General features: G+C 30.2%; 1 protein-coding gene across 3 annotated transcripts in view; it reads left to right on the top strand.

Annotated features, from left to right (window-relative positions):
- LOC146996798 (uncharacterized) overlaps positions 1-13,699 on the top strand; it is a 68,598-nt gene extending 54,899 nt beyond the window's left edge. For all 3 annotated transcript variants that reach the window (XM_085818667.1, XM_085818664.1, XM_085818665.1), the window contains exon 4: positions 5,110-13,699. In XM_085818667.1, the coding sequence (XP_085674793.1) occupies positions 5,110-5,176 (67 nt within the window). In that variant the 3' untranslated portion in view covers positions 5,177-13,699. The remainder of the gene's footprint in view (positions 1-5,109) is intronic.
- The last annotated feature ends 1,095 nt before the right edge of the window (positions 13,700-14,794 follow it).

The following is a 14,794-nucleotide window of genomic DNA, read 5'->3' as shown; positions in this document are numbered from 1 at the left end:
AAATTGAATAAAATTCAATAAAACAGAAAAAACAGAAAAACTTGGAACCCAACCACAAATAATCAAAAATGTCTAAAACTCACAATTAATATCTAGATGATCCTTCAGGAAATTTAACTCACTCATGTAACATGGACAATTTTTATCCATGGCATTATGTTTCATATCAAAGTTAGTATGAAATTTTTCATTAGAATAAGTACAATTAATGCAATTAAATTCTTTACTACTGCATTCTTTGCTCAAGTGAGCCACCGTACATTTGGAACAGCAAATTTCAGCTTGACAATTCTTTTTGGAATGACTAAACGAAAAACATCTTGTGCATTGTCTAGGTCTAAGAAACAGTTTTAGGTCATAATTTCTCCAACCTCGGTTAATACCTCTTGACAGTAATTGATCTTTCTGGCAAGAAGCGCTCACTAAGAATACTCTATGACTATGATTCCGATTTCTTGTTGGTAAATTGAAAAGAGGTCTAACGCAGTCTGCAGAACACAAACAATTTTTCTTTAAAAGAATTCCCAATTCCTCATTTGTAAAACTATTATCAACATCGTATACAATCACACGAGGCCTTATAAAGCGTTTCCTCCTAATAATCAAATTCTTTTGTAGGCCTTCATCATCAGCAATTGCTCTTTCCAGCCTCTTAACTTCCTCTTTATCTCCCAATTTCAATCTCAATTTACCTCTTTCTCCAAATGAAGACGTTTTAATATTAATCCCAATCTCTTCCGGTTTAAACTTATCGCAAATTTCATCATATGCGTTAATATCTGGAACCGCAGGTTTAATTACTATCTCATTCAATCCTTTAGCCGTGAAGGCCCACCAGCGGCCGAGCGGTAACGTCGCTGAACACTGGTAGTTCGGTCCGAGGTTCGAATCCCGCGAACGGGCTGGCTGCATGGGTGTTTTCGTGGTTTTCTCCATGTGTAACGTGTATACGAGCCAGTTTCCCTTAGAAAGTCCTCCACGAAGGCATCCCTCCCCTTAGGCAGATAGCCCTAGTGTGCTTTGCCATAATTAAATAAACCAAAACCAAACCTTTAGCCGTGACCTTAGCATATGTAGGAGATCCATCTCCGTGCAGTTTCTCAAATTCGGAGGTCATTTCACTTCTCATTTTCATAATCTTTTCTCTCAAAGCAATTACTTCATTAGAATTTTCGCATCTAACACACTCGGAAACTTGAGAGTTTTTCCTATCTCCAAGAACACCAGCGCAAGTCATAATCATGTTTAGTCCATAAGTCAATTTGTCAGTTAAAGTACATCCAATTTTACGCTGTGCTTTGATTTTATCGACAACTCTATGTAAACTATTAACGAATTGCACAATGTCCCTTTCTTCATCTTCAGTTGTATTAACCTCATCTTCTATTTTATCATCTGCATTAGGCATAAAGAAATTATATTAAGTGGCCGGGCTCCAAATATAATGTATTAAAAACACATAAATACAGTTAAAAACATTCAATTGCAATCTTTTATCAAAAGTATCGAAATTCCGCACACTCTGTAGTACATACAGACAGTTTAAAAAGAAAATAATAATATACAAATTTATAACACTACAAGAATTTACAAAATTCTAAATACGCATAATACTAATTTGCACTAATTTCAAATCCAACTACATTTAAAGCTTAATAAAAGCAAATAAAAAATATATGTTTACACAATGCACGCTATACAATCGTGCTATGATAAATTTAATAATCTCTAAAAATCAATAAAATACCACAACATTCAAAATTTCCTATTTAAATACATCAATATTACATAAAAGTAGCACAATAAGCAAATAAACAAAATCCCACAATAAAATTCCATAAAATATTCAAAAATGGCCTAAAATACTTTTGAAACAGGCCAAAAAACATTCAAACATGCTTAAAATTGACTTCTACACAAAAATAGAAAAATTGATCAACGGGCCGAAAGTTTCAAACGCAGGTGCACCAGTTTATCAATTAGATACTCCTAGAAAACATAAAAAACAGCTTCAAAAGATTTTTCCACTTCGTAATAAGACTTGACCGGAAGGTGCAAAATACAAGGCTTTCAATTGTCAACAATCGGTATCCATTAAAATCCAAAACCACTCAAAGTTTTAAAACACGTATTTCTTTAAAACCAAAAGAGCTAGAGCCGTCCTTTTTCGTATATAGTTAGAGTAAGTAACAAGGTTTCTAAATATACAATCATAAGTTATTTACACATAACATGTAAAAAGATATAAAGGAAAGAAAACTTTTCATATGCAGATGAGCTGGTTGGCCGACGCTGAATTTAAAAATCTTCATATCTTCAAAAGTATCCAGTATCCAGTAAAGTGTAGCACCTTTTCGCAAACCGGAGCAACTAAGCAATCATTTAAAAGTGGTTTCACAAAGCAAAATTAAATATGCACGGAATTATAAACATTTCAAAAACCACACACCAACACACCATGCGACATGGCTGACAACCTGCGCAGATCCCAATGGCTGACATGGCTGACAATCCTGCGCAGTATAATATTCGCTCACTAATTGACAACAGCGCTAAAAAGCCGTTGACAATAGGGTTTAAAATTCATCTATATATCCTGCGCTGCACGCTGACATACACTGGGAGTTTTACATCCACAGTCGCAAAGTATTGCATGAAGATACGTTTCGCATTAACATGGCAGTTGTTCTAACAGCCGGTTTGAATGTCACCAAAAGCGCAAACAATGTAAAATATACGTTGCTTAGCGGTGAGTTGATGTTCATCCACTTTTTCGCTTCTGGAAAAAATTGCGTTTAGAGTTTCTTCAGAGACACATGATACAGATTGTTTTTGCTCTCAGAGTGAAGCGAAATGTTGGACTAATCCCGGTTTGGCCTTCATTGTCATGGAAGTCAATGTCATGTCATTGTCATGATACACCTTTGTGAGCACTGATTGTTCTTAGCTGTCAAGAACTCAACATTTAAGAGCTTGAATAGACCAAGTTCATCCAACTCCTCAAATTTTGTATTCCCAAAGACATTATGTGTACCAGGCTGGCAATACATCCGTTAACATTGCAAAACTGGTGTCAGAGTGGTTTCAAGAACACCAAAATGAACTTAATTTTCTTTCATTCCTGCACAAGTCCCTGATCTCAGTAACGATAAGAATATCTTGGATATACTACGAGGCAAAACTGGAAAATATATTTTGCCTCCATCTTCATGATCATAATAATGCCTCTAGAGGAATAGGCAAAATATTTTAGCGATAGACCGAGTCTTTATTGGTTATCATTGCAATGATGGTCTCAAAGAAAGCGTATGGAAGGCCTCCATAGTATTGTAGAGTCTTTTTAGTATCTTTCGAAGCCAGAAAACTGAAAAAATTGCCAATGGCCTCGCCGGGATTTGAGCTGCTGACCTCTAGAATGCGCGTCGAGCGTGCTTCCAGTTACACAACGAATGAGGGAGAAAATAGCTTATATATTCCCTTTTTAAAAGGCATCTGGGGATTAGGGGACCTAATCCCCAAATCCTGGGGGGAATGAATAATAGTCCACCACCTTTTAGTACGAGCGCCACTTATAGAATCAGTTTAGAATTTTTTTCGAAATCAGGAAACTGAAAAAGTTCCGCAAGTTCTCGCCGAAATTAGAACTCTGGACTTCACAAATACGCGTTGAGCTTGCTACCAGTTATACTACGAAAATATGGGGAAAGAAGGGAGAAAATATTTATAAAATTAACTAAAATATTACACTCTGGACGAAGATATTTCTAGTTAACTGCCCAATTCCTTTATTGCATCAACATTTTATCACCTACAAAGATTTCTAAAAAAATTCGCTTATCATCCTTTTTATAATATACTTTGCAACTAACCACATGATTTTTCTGTCCTCGCCTGTGAAAAGACGGGGCATTCAGGTACTCACCTCGAAGATCGATTTCTAAAATCAAGGCGATTGTGAAAAAATAACGTAGCCACCCTCCAGTTATCTTTATGTAGTATCCTCAACTTGCATTTATGGTGATTTTCAGTAGCAAGAATTTTTACAATAACAATATTATTTGTTACAATTAAGATGGATGGCCCGCATTAACGTGCATCATCTTCCCGAGATAAGTCCCCATTTTATAATAAGCGCATCGTCTAAGTACACTAATATGGTAGGTTTTCGTCTGCCAACCATGCTGTAATACAATTTTGGCACTCTCTACATTTAACCATTTTTATGATATAAAAGTAATAAAGTAAATTTTCATAATATAATAAGTAAAGCCCCAAAATAATTCCCTTCATGGGTATGGTTTCCTCGATATTTCTAATGCCTTTCTCATTTAGCATGAAAAAGCAAGGTTAAAAGAGTTTTGGAATCATAGAAGTTGTGACATTTACTGCAATGTACGTATTTAAAGTGTGAATTGGAAGGATATGGAGATGTTGATTTCTTGTTGCGTGTCTCAAAACATTTTGAGTGTTTCATGTGCGTGGACTGTACTTTATGTATGCAAGGGTATAATATATATATATACTATATATATTAATTGATTATATTATCTGCCAAGTTTAATTATAGTAGAATTATCTTAAAAGAGTGAATCTATACTAGTAAGTTCTATTTTGAAAGATGTTTTGAAGTAACTTGAATGTAAGTAGGAGAATAACTTGTTATCGCACTAAATGAATTTAAGATTATACAACATTTATATATATATAGAGAGAGAAAGAGAGATAGATAGATATAGATATAGATCACTATATTCTTAACTAAGCCAGATTTTGTCCAAATCCATCTCGTTCTTTTTGGATGGGAAAATATACATATTTCGATGTCCTACTTATTCATGTTTTTAATAGAAAACTTAAGTTTTTGTTAATACATACAGTTCATATATTATATTAAAATTTCCACATTTCTCATTCTTTATGAATAATAAGGAAATAGTGTGAATTTTAAATGCGTAAAATGGCCAAGCTTAGCTAATCTTCAGTAACAGAAAGTATTTATATAACATAAAATTGTTATATAATAGTCATTTCATAAAGATCTTTTACTAAGTGCTTGATTAAAATATAATTATGTGAACTAATTTGTTTAATTATCCAATTTGATTTCAGGCCATATTCTCCTATGCCTGGTTGTTCCACAAGTGATTCGGAACTTCTTGTTTGTACAGCTGTGTGAAAGTCATTTCTACTTTGTAGCAGTGTGTGGTGAAATGTCAAAGTTTTGAAAATTTGCTCAATACTTTGTTATCATTTGAAGTATAAGTCAAGTGTTTTTCATACAGTTGTACGTATGATTAAGTTATGAAGACTATTGTGAGCATTTAAAAGAATATTTCTGAATGAATTCAAAATGGGAAGAGTTATGTATATGTATTTCCGTCACTGCCTTTTGTGTTAATAGCTGTCAAATTATTGATGTATAAAAAGAAAAGCTATGTGATATATATGTATATATACATATATTCCTTTCTACACCTAAAAACTATAAACATGGAAAAGGGAAGAAATCTTTAGATGTATTTATGGTGTCAATTTACAAAAGTTCATATCTTTATTATATCGATGTAGTAAGCTAATATTCAGTCATGGAACGGTCAGAAGACTTCACCAGTTTCGAGGATAATAATGGAAATGAAAATTTCAGATTTCTTGAAGAAAGGTTTAGCACATATTACTGTGAAATTCCAAAAAGAAAAGGGAAGATATTTACTAATGTGCTCCCAGTGGACTTTTAATTATTCTCGAAATATTTTTAATTTCGTCTTGTTTATCAGTGTGATAAAATGCTTATTTTTCAGGCCTTTAATTCATATAGATTGAGAAGAATGTTAAGAGATATAATTCAACACAAGTGTCAGTGTCAATGAAGCATTATTTAGCATATCCAGTGGTAGTCAGAATAAGATTTATGAGCACTAAAGCAAGAATAATTGAATACATGGGGACAACCTGACAAAACATCCTCAGAGTGGAAATTTGTATTAATTCCGAATCATGCTGAGAAATGTCGTAGATTCATGAATAAGAAGTACAGAAAGTTTCTTATAATGCATTACGAATTGAAATTTTATTATAAAATAAAAATCTGTGGTGTCTTTTGGACTATTGAAAGTAATGTTAATTTTCAAGCATTTCTTGATGCATTCTGTGATTCTCAAAGGGTAGTAATGAAGGAATACCATTTGCTAGCTGACTCTTATACCTAAAATCTGGTGAGATAGTCGTTGCTGTTTTCAACAGATGAACATGTGAAGGTGTTAAAAATTACAAGTATAAAAAATGTTGTAGTTTAATCAAATCACATAAATTGAATTTAACACATTGTTTAGTGTTAAATGCTGCCACATGCTCAATTGTCATTCAAACATATGTACCCTTGAAAGCTTTAGATGTATGGCTTTCTTTCACTGTTTCTTTGTATTACAAACTACTGCCACACTCGTCCACGAACTATACGCCTCTCAATTAATATTACCATAAATCTGGTATCTTCTGTCAAGGGAACCATGGCTGCAGCATCAGACAACTGGATAGAAAGTTTTGATTACTGTGTAATTTCAGACAGAACAGGATAAGCTCAAGACTTACATTCTTCATATCATTTATTCGAAAACTATTATAAAGGTTTAAAAGAATTACTGCTAAGTCACTGAAGGTACTGAGTTTGGTCAAAATACTCTTTTTTTTTTTTAAATGAAGGTAAGAACTATGTTTCAAAATAAAGAAAGAAATGGAGCAAAATTTATTATTTAAACTTATTTGGACATATTTGGACATCCAGAACTCTAAATATTCGGAAATGTTTCATTTCTTTCTAGGGAAATTAAAATTAAACATGCTGTATATTAATTAATCGTTTTTTATGCGTTTCATTTTTGGTGCACTTTTTAGATTTCTAAATTTATTTTAAATTTTAAATGGAAAGGTAATGATATATATGTTAATTATACTACATCGCTATGTTACATCAATAAAAAAATTATTATTGATTTCAGTTCTTACTGAAAAGACTTAAACTATCTTTTTGTTGTGGTATATAAATAAGAAATAATATTTAAGATTTTAATTTAAGCTTAGGATCTATGTAAAGGTTTTATTTAATTAAAACAGAAAAGTAAATTTACCGTTTAGCCAAGTATAAAATAATTTCAGAATTTAAGTGAGTCAAAAATGTGTTTTACAGAAATGAAAGCTGTTATGCTTTTTTTTTCTTTTTTGTTCTAATATATTAATCGAGAAAAGTACGATACTCAAAAAATAAAAATTTTCTCAGTTATATAACAACAGCTATATATCTGACCAACACTAAAAGACAACCTATTTCTCTGCATTTTTCGGACATCAAGGTGGGTTGTAGTTTCAATTAGTCCAGTTATTTGCAGTTGTTCTCTGGGATGATTTGATTAATTATGCAAACCTGATCTACTTTTACATGTATGAAGTTTGTTTTTATTCCATAATGCATTGTAAGAGGAAAAGCAGAAGAAAGTACTTAAAATTTCTCCAAAATCTAAGTTATTTACTATATTTCTGAATAAATAGTTTTTACTTTCAGGTTACATTTTTATCTTTGAATTAAGCATAATGTAAGTTATAAAATAGATAGTAGTAGCTTATACCAAGATAAAAAATAATATTTTATTCCAAACTACTCATATCTTCTTATTTGCTCTATGACATTTAATAAATTAATTAAATTTCAGTTCTAAAAATTCAGAGTAATTCCGAAATGTAACCGAGAATTAAGAAGGACGGTAGAAGGAATAAAAAATTACAAATAATTTCATAAATTCTATGTTTAAATCAGAATTTTCCCAATAGTTGTAAACATATCTGATAAAAGTAATGTTATTTTATAGTATAATTTTATTTTCATTTAAAAAATCAGTAAACAAAATGGCTATAATTAAAATTAAATAAAAATTCTTCCTGTGAATCTTGCTGCTAGAGATGAACTCGAGGATTCTTAATGATAATAAGAGTTTTTTTTTCGTCGGAAAGCTATACGTAAAACAATAGATGAATCTAACAAATAAGATTGTAATAGTGTTGCAACAAAATGAAGAATTCATTAGATTAATGTTATCAGTAGTAAAATTCATAATAATATTCATAGAAACAACGTTAGTAAGTTTTGAAGTTTCTTTATTTTTAAAAGTAAAAAGTGTAATTTTAAAATGTTAAAATGTGGAAAAAATGTAAACTAAACAATTTAAGAAATAAAGCATGAAATTTTGAATTTAAATCACTATCTAACTCAGGTTAATAAAATGTAAAATATACATAAAATTTTGGTTTCTAAAATTATAGTATTTTAAAATATCCAAATTAAGGTAAATAAATGTTTAGTACTCTGCAGTCATTTATTAAAGATATCATATATAATTTGGCAAAAAAGAACTTTAGATTTAAAAGTTCCTAACAAATTATCTAGTAGGGATTATTTGTCTGGAAAAGTATTGACAAATTAATATTTCCGAATGACTCCGTTAGTTGCAGGACGTATATTACACATTATCTGCTTCATAAAATAATTATAAATTTCATGCGAAATGGTACCTACAGCGTACAAATATTTTATCAGGCATCGTGAAATTGCATCACCACTGAAACAAATGTGCATGTGCTTGTACAAATTTTATAAACTGTCCCATCATTTTTCTGTCATTATCTAACAGTACAAAATCTAAGTTCTTGACACTTATTTAAGTATCCTAAATCTATCGTTCCCTGCACTAATGCGGAAGTGTATAAAATAGTGCTATTTTTGTATTGAATATTCATGACATTTTGACCCTGGGAATTGTAATATTGATATATCAGATATCAGAATAGCAGACACATTTTCAAGGATTTTCAATTACTCCTTTTTCAAAAAAAATCTTCAAAACTTATCTCCAGCTACAGTAACATAGCTTTTACAGATAAATCAGTTTGAAACTTTCAAGTAGAATTTTGTTTTGAATTCCCGAATTGTAATACTTCTGTTTTTCATTTTGAATTTTTATGCCTAAATGAGCCATGAAAATCAATTAAATGTTACCGATTAAATATATTCAAGTAATCGATTTTCTAAATTGTTCTGCTTATCGTTTTTCGCAATAATATTGCTTAAATCCAAATTTAGATTTTCGTTATATTTTATAATTCTTTCTTTAAGACATGAATATCAGCAGCATTGATCCTAATTGATTGTTGATTTGATTGCTAAATATTTAAAAGTTTTCCGGCTGTACTGTATATTAAAAAATCGTTATTTAAAATTTTCTTTATATCAACTTTCGTATTAAATAGCTGTTCTAGATTTTAAAATACTAGAAGTATATTTTCTGCATTCTGATTAGAGACATCGTAAAACGTATAATAAAAACACCGTAGAAATATTGATGAATATTTTGAAATGATGATTGTAGGATTTTAGCGGGAGAGTAATTTTGATAAAAGAAAAATAAGTGTTTTTTACTGTGGCATGGAACTGAACTTGCTAAGGATATTGCAGCCAAACAGGACAGTATTTATAGATTTAGAAATTCGTGTTCGTGAATAAAATGTTAATTTAATTATTGCTTTCTATAGGGTTTAGAAGACAATTATTTTTATTCGCTGGAACTGTCTAGAATGTTATGTGTAAAATAATCTTGTAAAAGTACAAAATATGTACAGAGTATCTCTGTAATATCAAGTAGATTCTGTGTATTACTCTGAAATTTACTGATCTGTTCTGATCTTAAGTGTACTGTGTGTACCGGATAATTGATATTTGCATAATCGTTGGCCTTATACACCAAATTGCTAAACCAACAGATTTGTATTAATCACAATATAACACGTATCTGAAAAGACTTATAAGACTTAGAAACATAAAAAATATCAAGAACAAATGGAATGTGTAAAAATATTGTGTGTTACCAATGCATGTACAAAATCTGTTCATACTATGTAGTATTTGTTTGTTTGTCCGAAGTGTAAATTTATATGTTACGCTTTGTAACTCTTTTTAGACTGAGAGAATGTAAATTTCTAGCTAATATTTTACATTTGAATATTTTAAGTTTCACCACTGGCGTCAATTTCACTAACTGTACTCGACTTGCCAAACATACATGCTGTATTTTCTCAAACATCCTCTTCATTCGTATTGCTAAAGTTTTGCATATCTATTTTTTAATCTATCGACATTAGATGATAACAATTCCTTGATGCAGTCTTTGTCTTTGGTTACTATTATGTAACGTCCATGGATTTAAAAACATTTAAGAATCATTAGCAATGATAAATGTAAATGATTAGTCCATGTGTTGTAATTCACGCGAACAGCTGTCAATCCTGCCTGATGTATTTATGTTTCAGAACTGCAAAAAATAGCAAGGTTTTAGCAAAAAAAAAAAAAAAAAAAAAAAAATTGTATAATTTTGAAGTATTTTTTGTAGTGAACGAGATATTAATTTTTATTACAGCACTATTTTCAGTATTAAAGAGGATATGATTTTGATTGTTAAAGTTAAGTATATTAGGCTCGGACATTCACGCATCTAAATACCATTGTAAGGTAAAATGCCTATGTCTCTCTTTTAAAAAATAAGCATTTTGCATGGAAGTTTTATGAAATAAGTTAGAACAAACAATTATTGATGTCCTTTGTATTACTTTGCTGCTCGTTTTCATCAAGATTTAACCACATAAAATTCGAAGCAGAATAACTTCAGTAATCTTTGATTAGTGATAAAATCGTAAATGAAATTATGTTACAAAGCTTAATGAACATGCACATTTTCTGTTACATTTGGCGAAAAAATTTATACCCTCTTCAAGATGTCTCTTTAGTTATATTAAGAGTTCTAGAAATACCTAAAAACTTCTCTGAAATATCTTAAGATTCTGGAGTAATATAAAAATAAATTCGAAGCAGAATAAATAAGTTCAGAAGCAGAAAAATAAATTCGAAGCGAATTTTCTGTTATATTTGGCGAAAAAATTTATACCCTCTTCAAAATGTCTCTTTAGTTATATTAAGAGTTCTAGAAATACCTAAAAACTTCTCTGAAATATCTTAAGATTTTGGAGTAATATAATTTAAAAATTGAACTAATATTAATTAAAAATTAATATACTGATCTTTGAAACTGACCTTTTATACTTAATCTCGGAATATAATACCAAGAAAATTTTAATACTGAAATTATTGGAACTTGAAACAAATATTTAAATTTTATGAACATCCCAAATACATTTGCTTCATTTTAAAAGTAAAGTTTACATAACGGTGAAGTTTTACATAATATATTAAACGATAAGTTTTGCGTAATGTAAAATTATTTCAACACTGATACTCTGCAAATTATGTGTCGATTTCAGGAATACAGAAAAGATTGAAGAATGAGAAAATTATGATATCACTCGTTCACGTAAGTATATTACCTTACATTAGTTGACATATCATACATACTCGTAACATTTCCAATTAATTCATATAGATAAAAAATGATACGTAATTCAGATCATATAAGCAAAAAGTTTTTAACATCAATGGTTGATGATTTTTATATCATTAAATCAACTTGAAAGGTTGGTCAGTTAATTGCATTAAATTGATACCACTTCTTTTGCATAAAAGGAAACGATTTTTCCTTAGCAGATAATTTTTAGTTTTAAATTCTATAACATTATTTCAAATCCCATTTCTAAAAGCAAATTACATTTGTCATGGGACAGGAACTTAGCAACTTGTTTGTGCAGAATTTTTTCAGGAGTACGAAGATTTCAATAAAGGTTTTAACAATAATATTTTATTCTAAAGAAAATAAGGTGTATATTTGTAGAGTATTTGATATAATCAATAGAAAACACTGGTAATGAATAGCACTAGGATCAGTTAAAGAAATTTGGAATTTATTTTCACGTTTATTATTAATTTATTAATATTTGCTATTCATAAAACAAACGAACCCGTTCTTATGCTTTGACATAAACTAGCTAAGAATAAAATTTATAACTTTTCTACAAAATAGCGCTTTAAAAGCAGTGAATAATATGTGAACACTATTATAAAAGGAGTTTTAATTTTCTTTACGCTAGCTTTTACAAACCACATACGTTGAATAAAAAAATCAAATTTCAAGTTAATCTACAATATATAAAAATTCTGACTCTTTCACTGAGTTGTAATAAAAATGGGCTTCAAAAAGTTTAGGAAGTTATTATTTCTTTTTTTTTCTATGAGGAATACCCAAATTTAGAGAAGGTGGCCATGAAACCTGTCAAAGTAGATATTGTATATCAAATAAAACGTTTTTGGGTGTCATAAGCAAACATAACGAAGACAAAGCAAAAGTCACATCTGGTAAGCTTATAATTATAAATCTTGAATAATAATTTCTAAAGACAGAATTTTCTGTATTAATTTTGGTAAACTTTGCACGACATTATAACTTATTTCCAGGGACATAATTAGCAATAAAACCTTAGGGATTTCATATGCTCAGCATACATTTACAAAATTACATACCTCAGGAATCTGAGATGTAACTATTTTCAAAGCTAGTAAAATCTCATCAAATAAATAGACATATCTGCGTGAACAGGTCTCATATCCTTAACTTTAACAAGCAGTTGAAGTAGAAATAACCAGACCTCGATTATTTCCTAGTTTTGCTGAAGCTAAATCCCAGTGTAGATATGGACAAAGATACCAAATGATTATGTGTAAGTGGCAGCTGGGACCAACCAATCAAGGGACCAGAATTTTGTGTAGATATACGCTGGTTATTTTTGTATTCATCATTTTATATATCACGGTAGCATTTTTTTATGTATTAAAGAGAATTTTTTATTTATTTAACATGATCCACTTTAATATTACGATACAGAAGCATCAAATATAGTTAAAAATTCATTTAATCTAATTTGTTGCTTGTTTAGTATATTATAACCAAGATATATATTTAAATAAAATCTTAGATTTGTACCTTTCACACTAAATGCATTTGCCAGTATCTATATTTCCCAGTTTTGAGTAGGGTACAGATATGAAAGTGCTTTAACATTATTTAACTACATTATTGAAGAAGTGCAGCTTCGTGTTTGTACTAATGACAGGTAAATGAAATTAGGATTGGTGTAGATTAATTGACGCCTGTTTATGTAAATTTGATGAATTTATTATTATCTATTTGACTCTTATATAGTGAATCATAGTAGATCTGTGGATGTAAATCTAATAGTTCTATTTTTGGTGGTCCCATTTGCTTAATTGAATTTGTGGATTGATAGTGAATCAGAACTGTGAATTTTATGAAACTGCATGAACTTACACCAATTGGTACCAGTGTGGTATTTTGTTTTAATGTTTCCTCACCATGAATTTTTGTAAGCATGTTACAGTATCTTATTTGTATTAACTGCAATCATAACTGAATTAACAAACATTTTAAAAATGCACTTTGTCAAGAACTTACTCTAAGATATTGAGGAATACTATGAAGTTTAGCATGATTATTTGTCATAAGATATATTGTTACTTGTGTATGTTTTATATGTAGATTATGCATTTATAAAATGTTGTTATTTTCAAGAATTTTTTTACGAATAGTTTTTTAGAATATTGTTTTTCTAATGATGTAAATGTATTACTGTGAGATGTGTGTGATATTTGTTTATTTTAACATTGTGTGTTTGTTAATAAAGGTATAAATTAAAACCATTTTAATCTGTCAGCGTTAAATAATACCATAATTTATACGCAGAACAAGTGTTTAAATCCAAAACGAAACTTGCATAATTTAACTGGTAATTTCCAAGACAAATGTTATACAGCGTATTAGTTTTCTTTAGAAAATTAAAACGAAGTATTTATTTAGAAAATTTCTTAATAGCTAATTTTATCATTTATTTAGGCAGTGAACAAATTTTTAAAAGTTATAGTTCTGAATCCCACCATTACCAAACTGTACACATAAACCATACATTTATTTACATAACATGTTCTGTTGAACAATTATTATACACGAAATATCTATCACTGTGAATTGTCGAGAGCAAAGGATCATGAGGAGGTAAAGAAACGGTTAACATTCTGTAGAAAAAGTAAAGTTTGGTATATAACTAAAGGGGGAATATAATAGGTAAACTTCAGCAAATAGTGAAACCTCAGTTAGCGGCAATACAAGCTCATATGCGATAGAATTTATAAATAAGTTTTACTCTTCTTGCGGGAGATTCTGTGTAAATAACGAAACTTCTCGGCTAGCTATATCTAGGCTGTTAATAGCTGCAAATGGCTTTCTCATTTTATTTTGAATAAGTACATTAGTCGATGAACTCAGCGACATAATAAAATCTTCAGGGAACTCTTATCGCTGCAGAGCAAAGCACTTCAAATACAGAAGGTGTACTCATTAGGTTTATCCATTCAGGAGACGTTAAAATGTGCAATGCTCTTGCAGGATTCGAACTCCCGATTACGCATCGGACGTGCTATCCAAATACACTATGAAGGCTCGTGGAAAGGACGGAGAAAGTACCTTATAAGGTAGTCTACTTTTTATGACCATGTTTCTATAACAACAATTAAACTACAAATCAGGTATGCCAGTGCTCTACAATATGTTTATTGGTATTGTTATTGAGAAATTACTGTTCCAATTAGCCCATTTTTCTTCGAAGAAAAGTAAATGATCAGAAACCAGCCGTGAACCTTTCTTATAACATGAAGGTGAGATACGTTTTGACACAGGTGGTCTTTTGACCAAAATAATGCACGTTTGATCTTACAGTGGTTTTAAAAGTATGATTCGGA

This window comes from Stegodyphus dumicola, chromosome 6 (assembly GCF_044657685.1).
Source record: "Stegodyphus dumicola isolate Sdum_Otavi_A_Nest chromosome 6, ASM4465768v1".
Classification (NCBI taxonomy): domain Eukaryota; kingdom Metazoa; phylum Arthropoda; class Arachnida; order Araneae; family Eresidae; genus Stegodyphus; species Stegodyphus dumicola.
The sequence above is the reverse complement of the archived record's forward strand: the minus strand, read 5'-3'. Positions and strand labels throughout refer to the sequence as shown.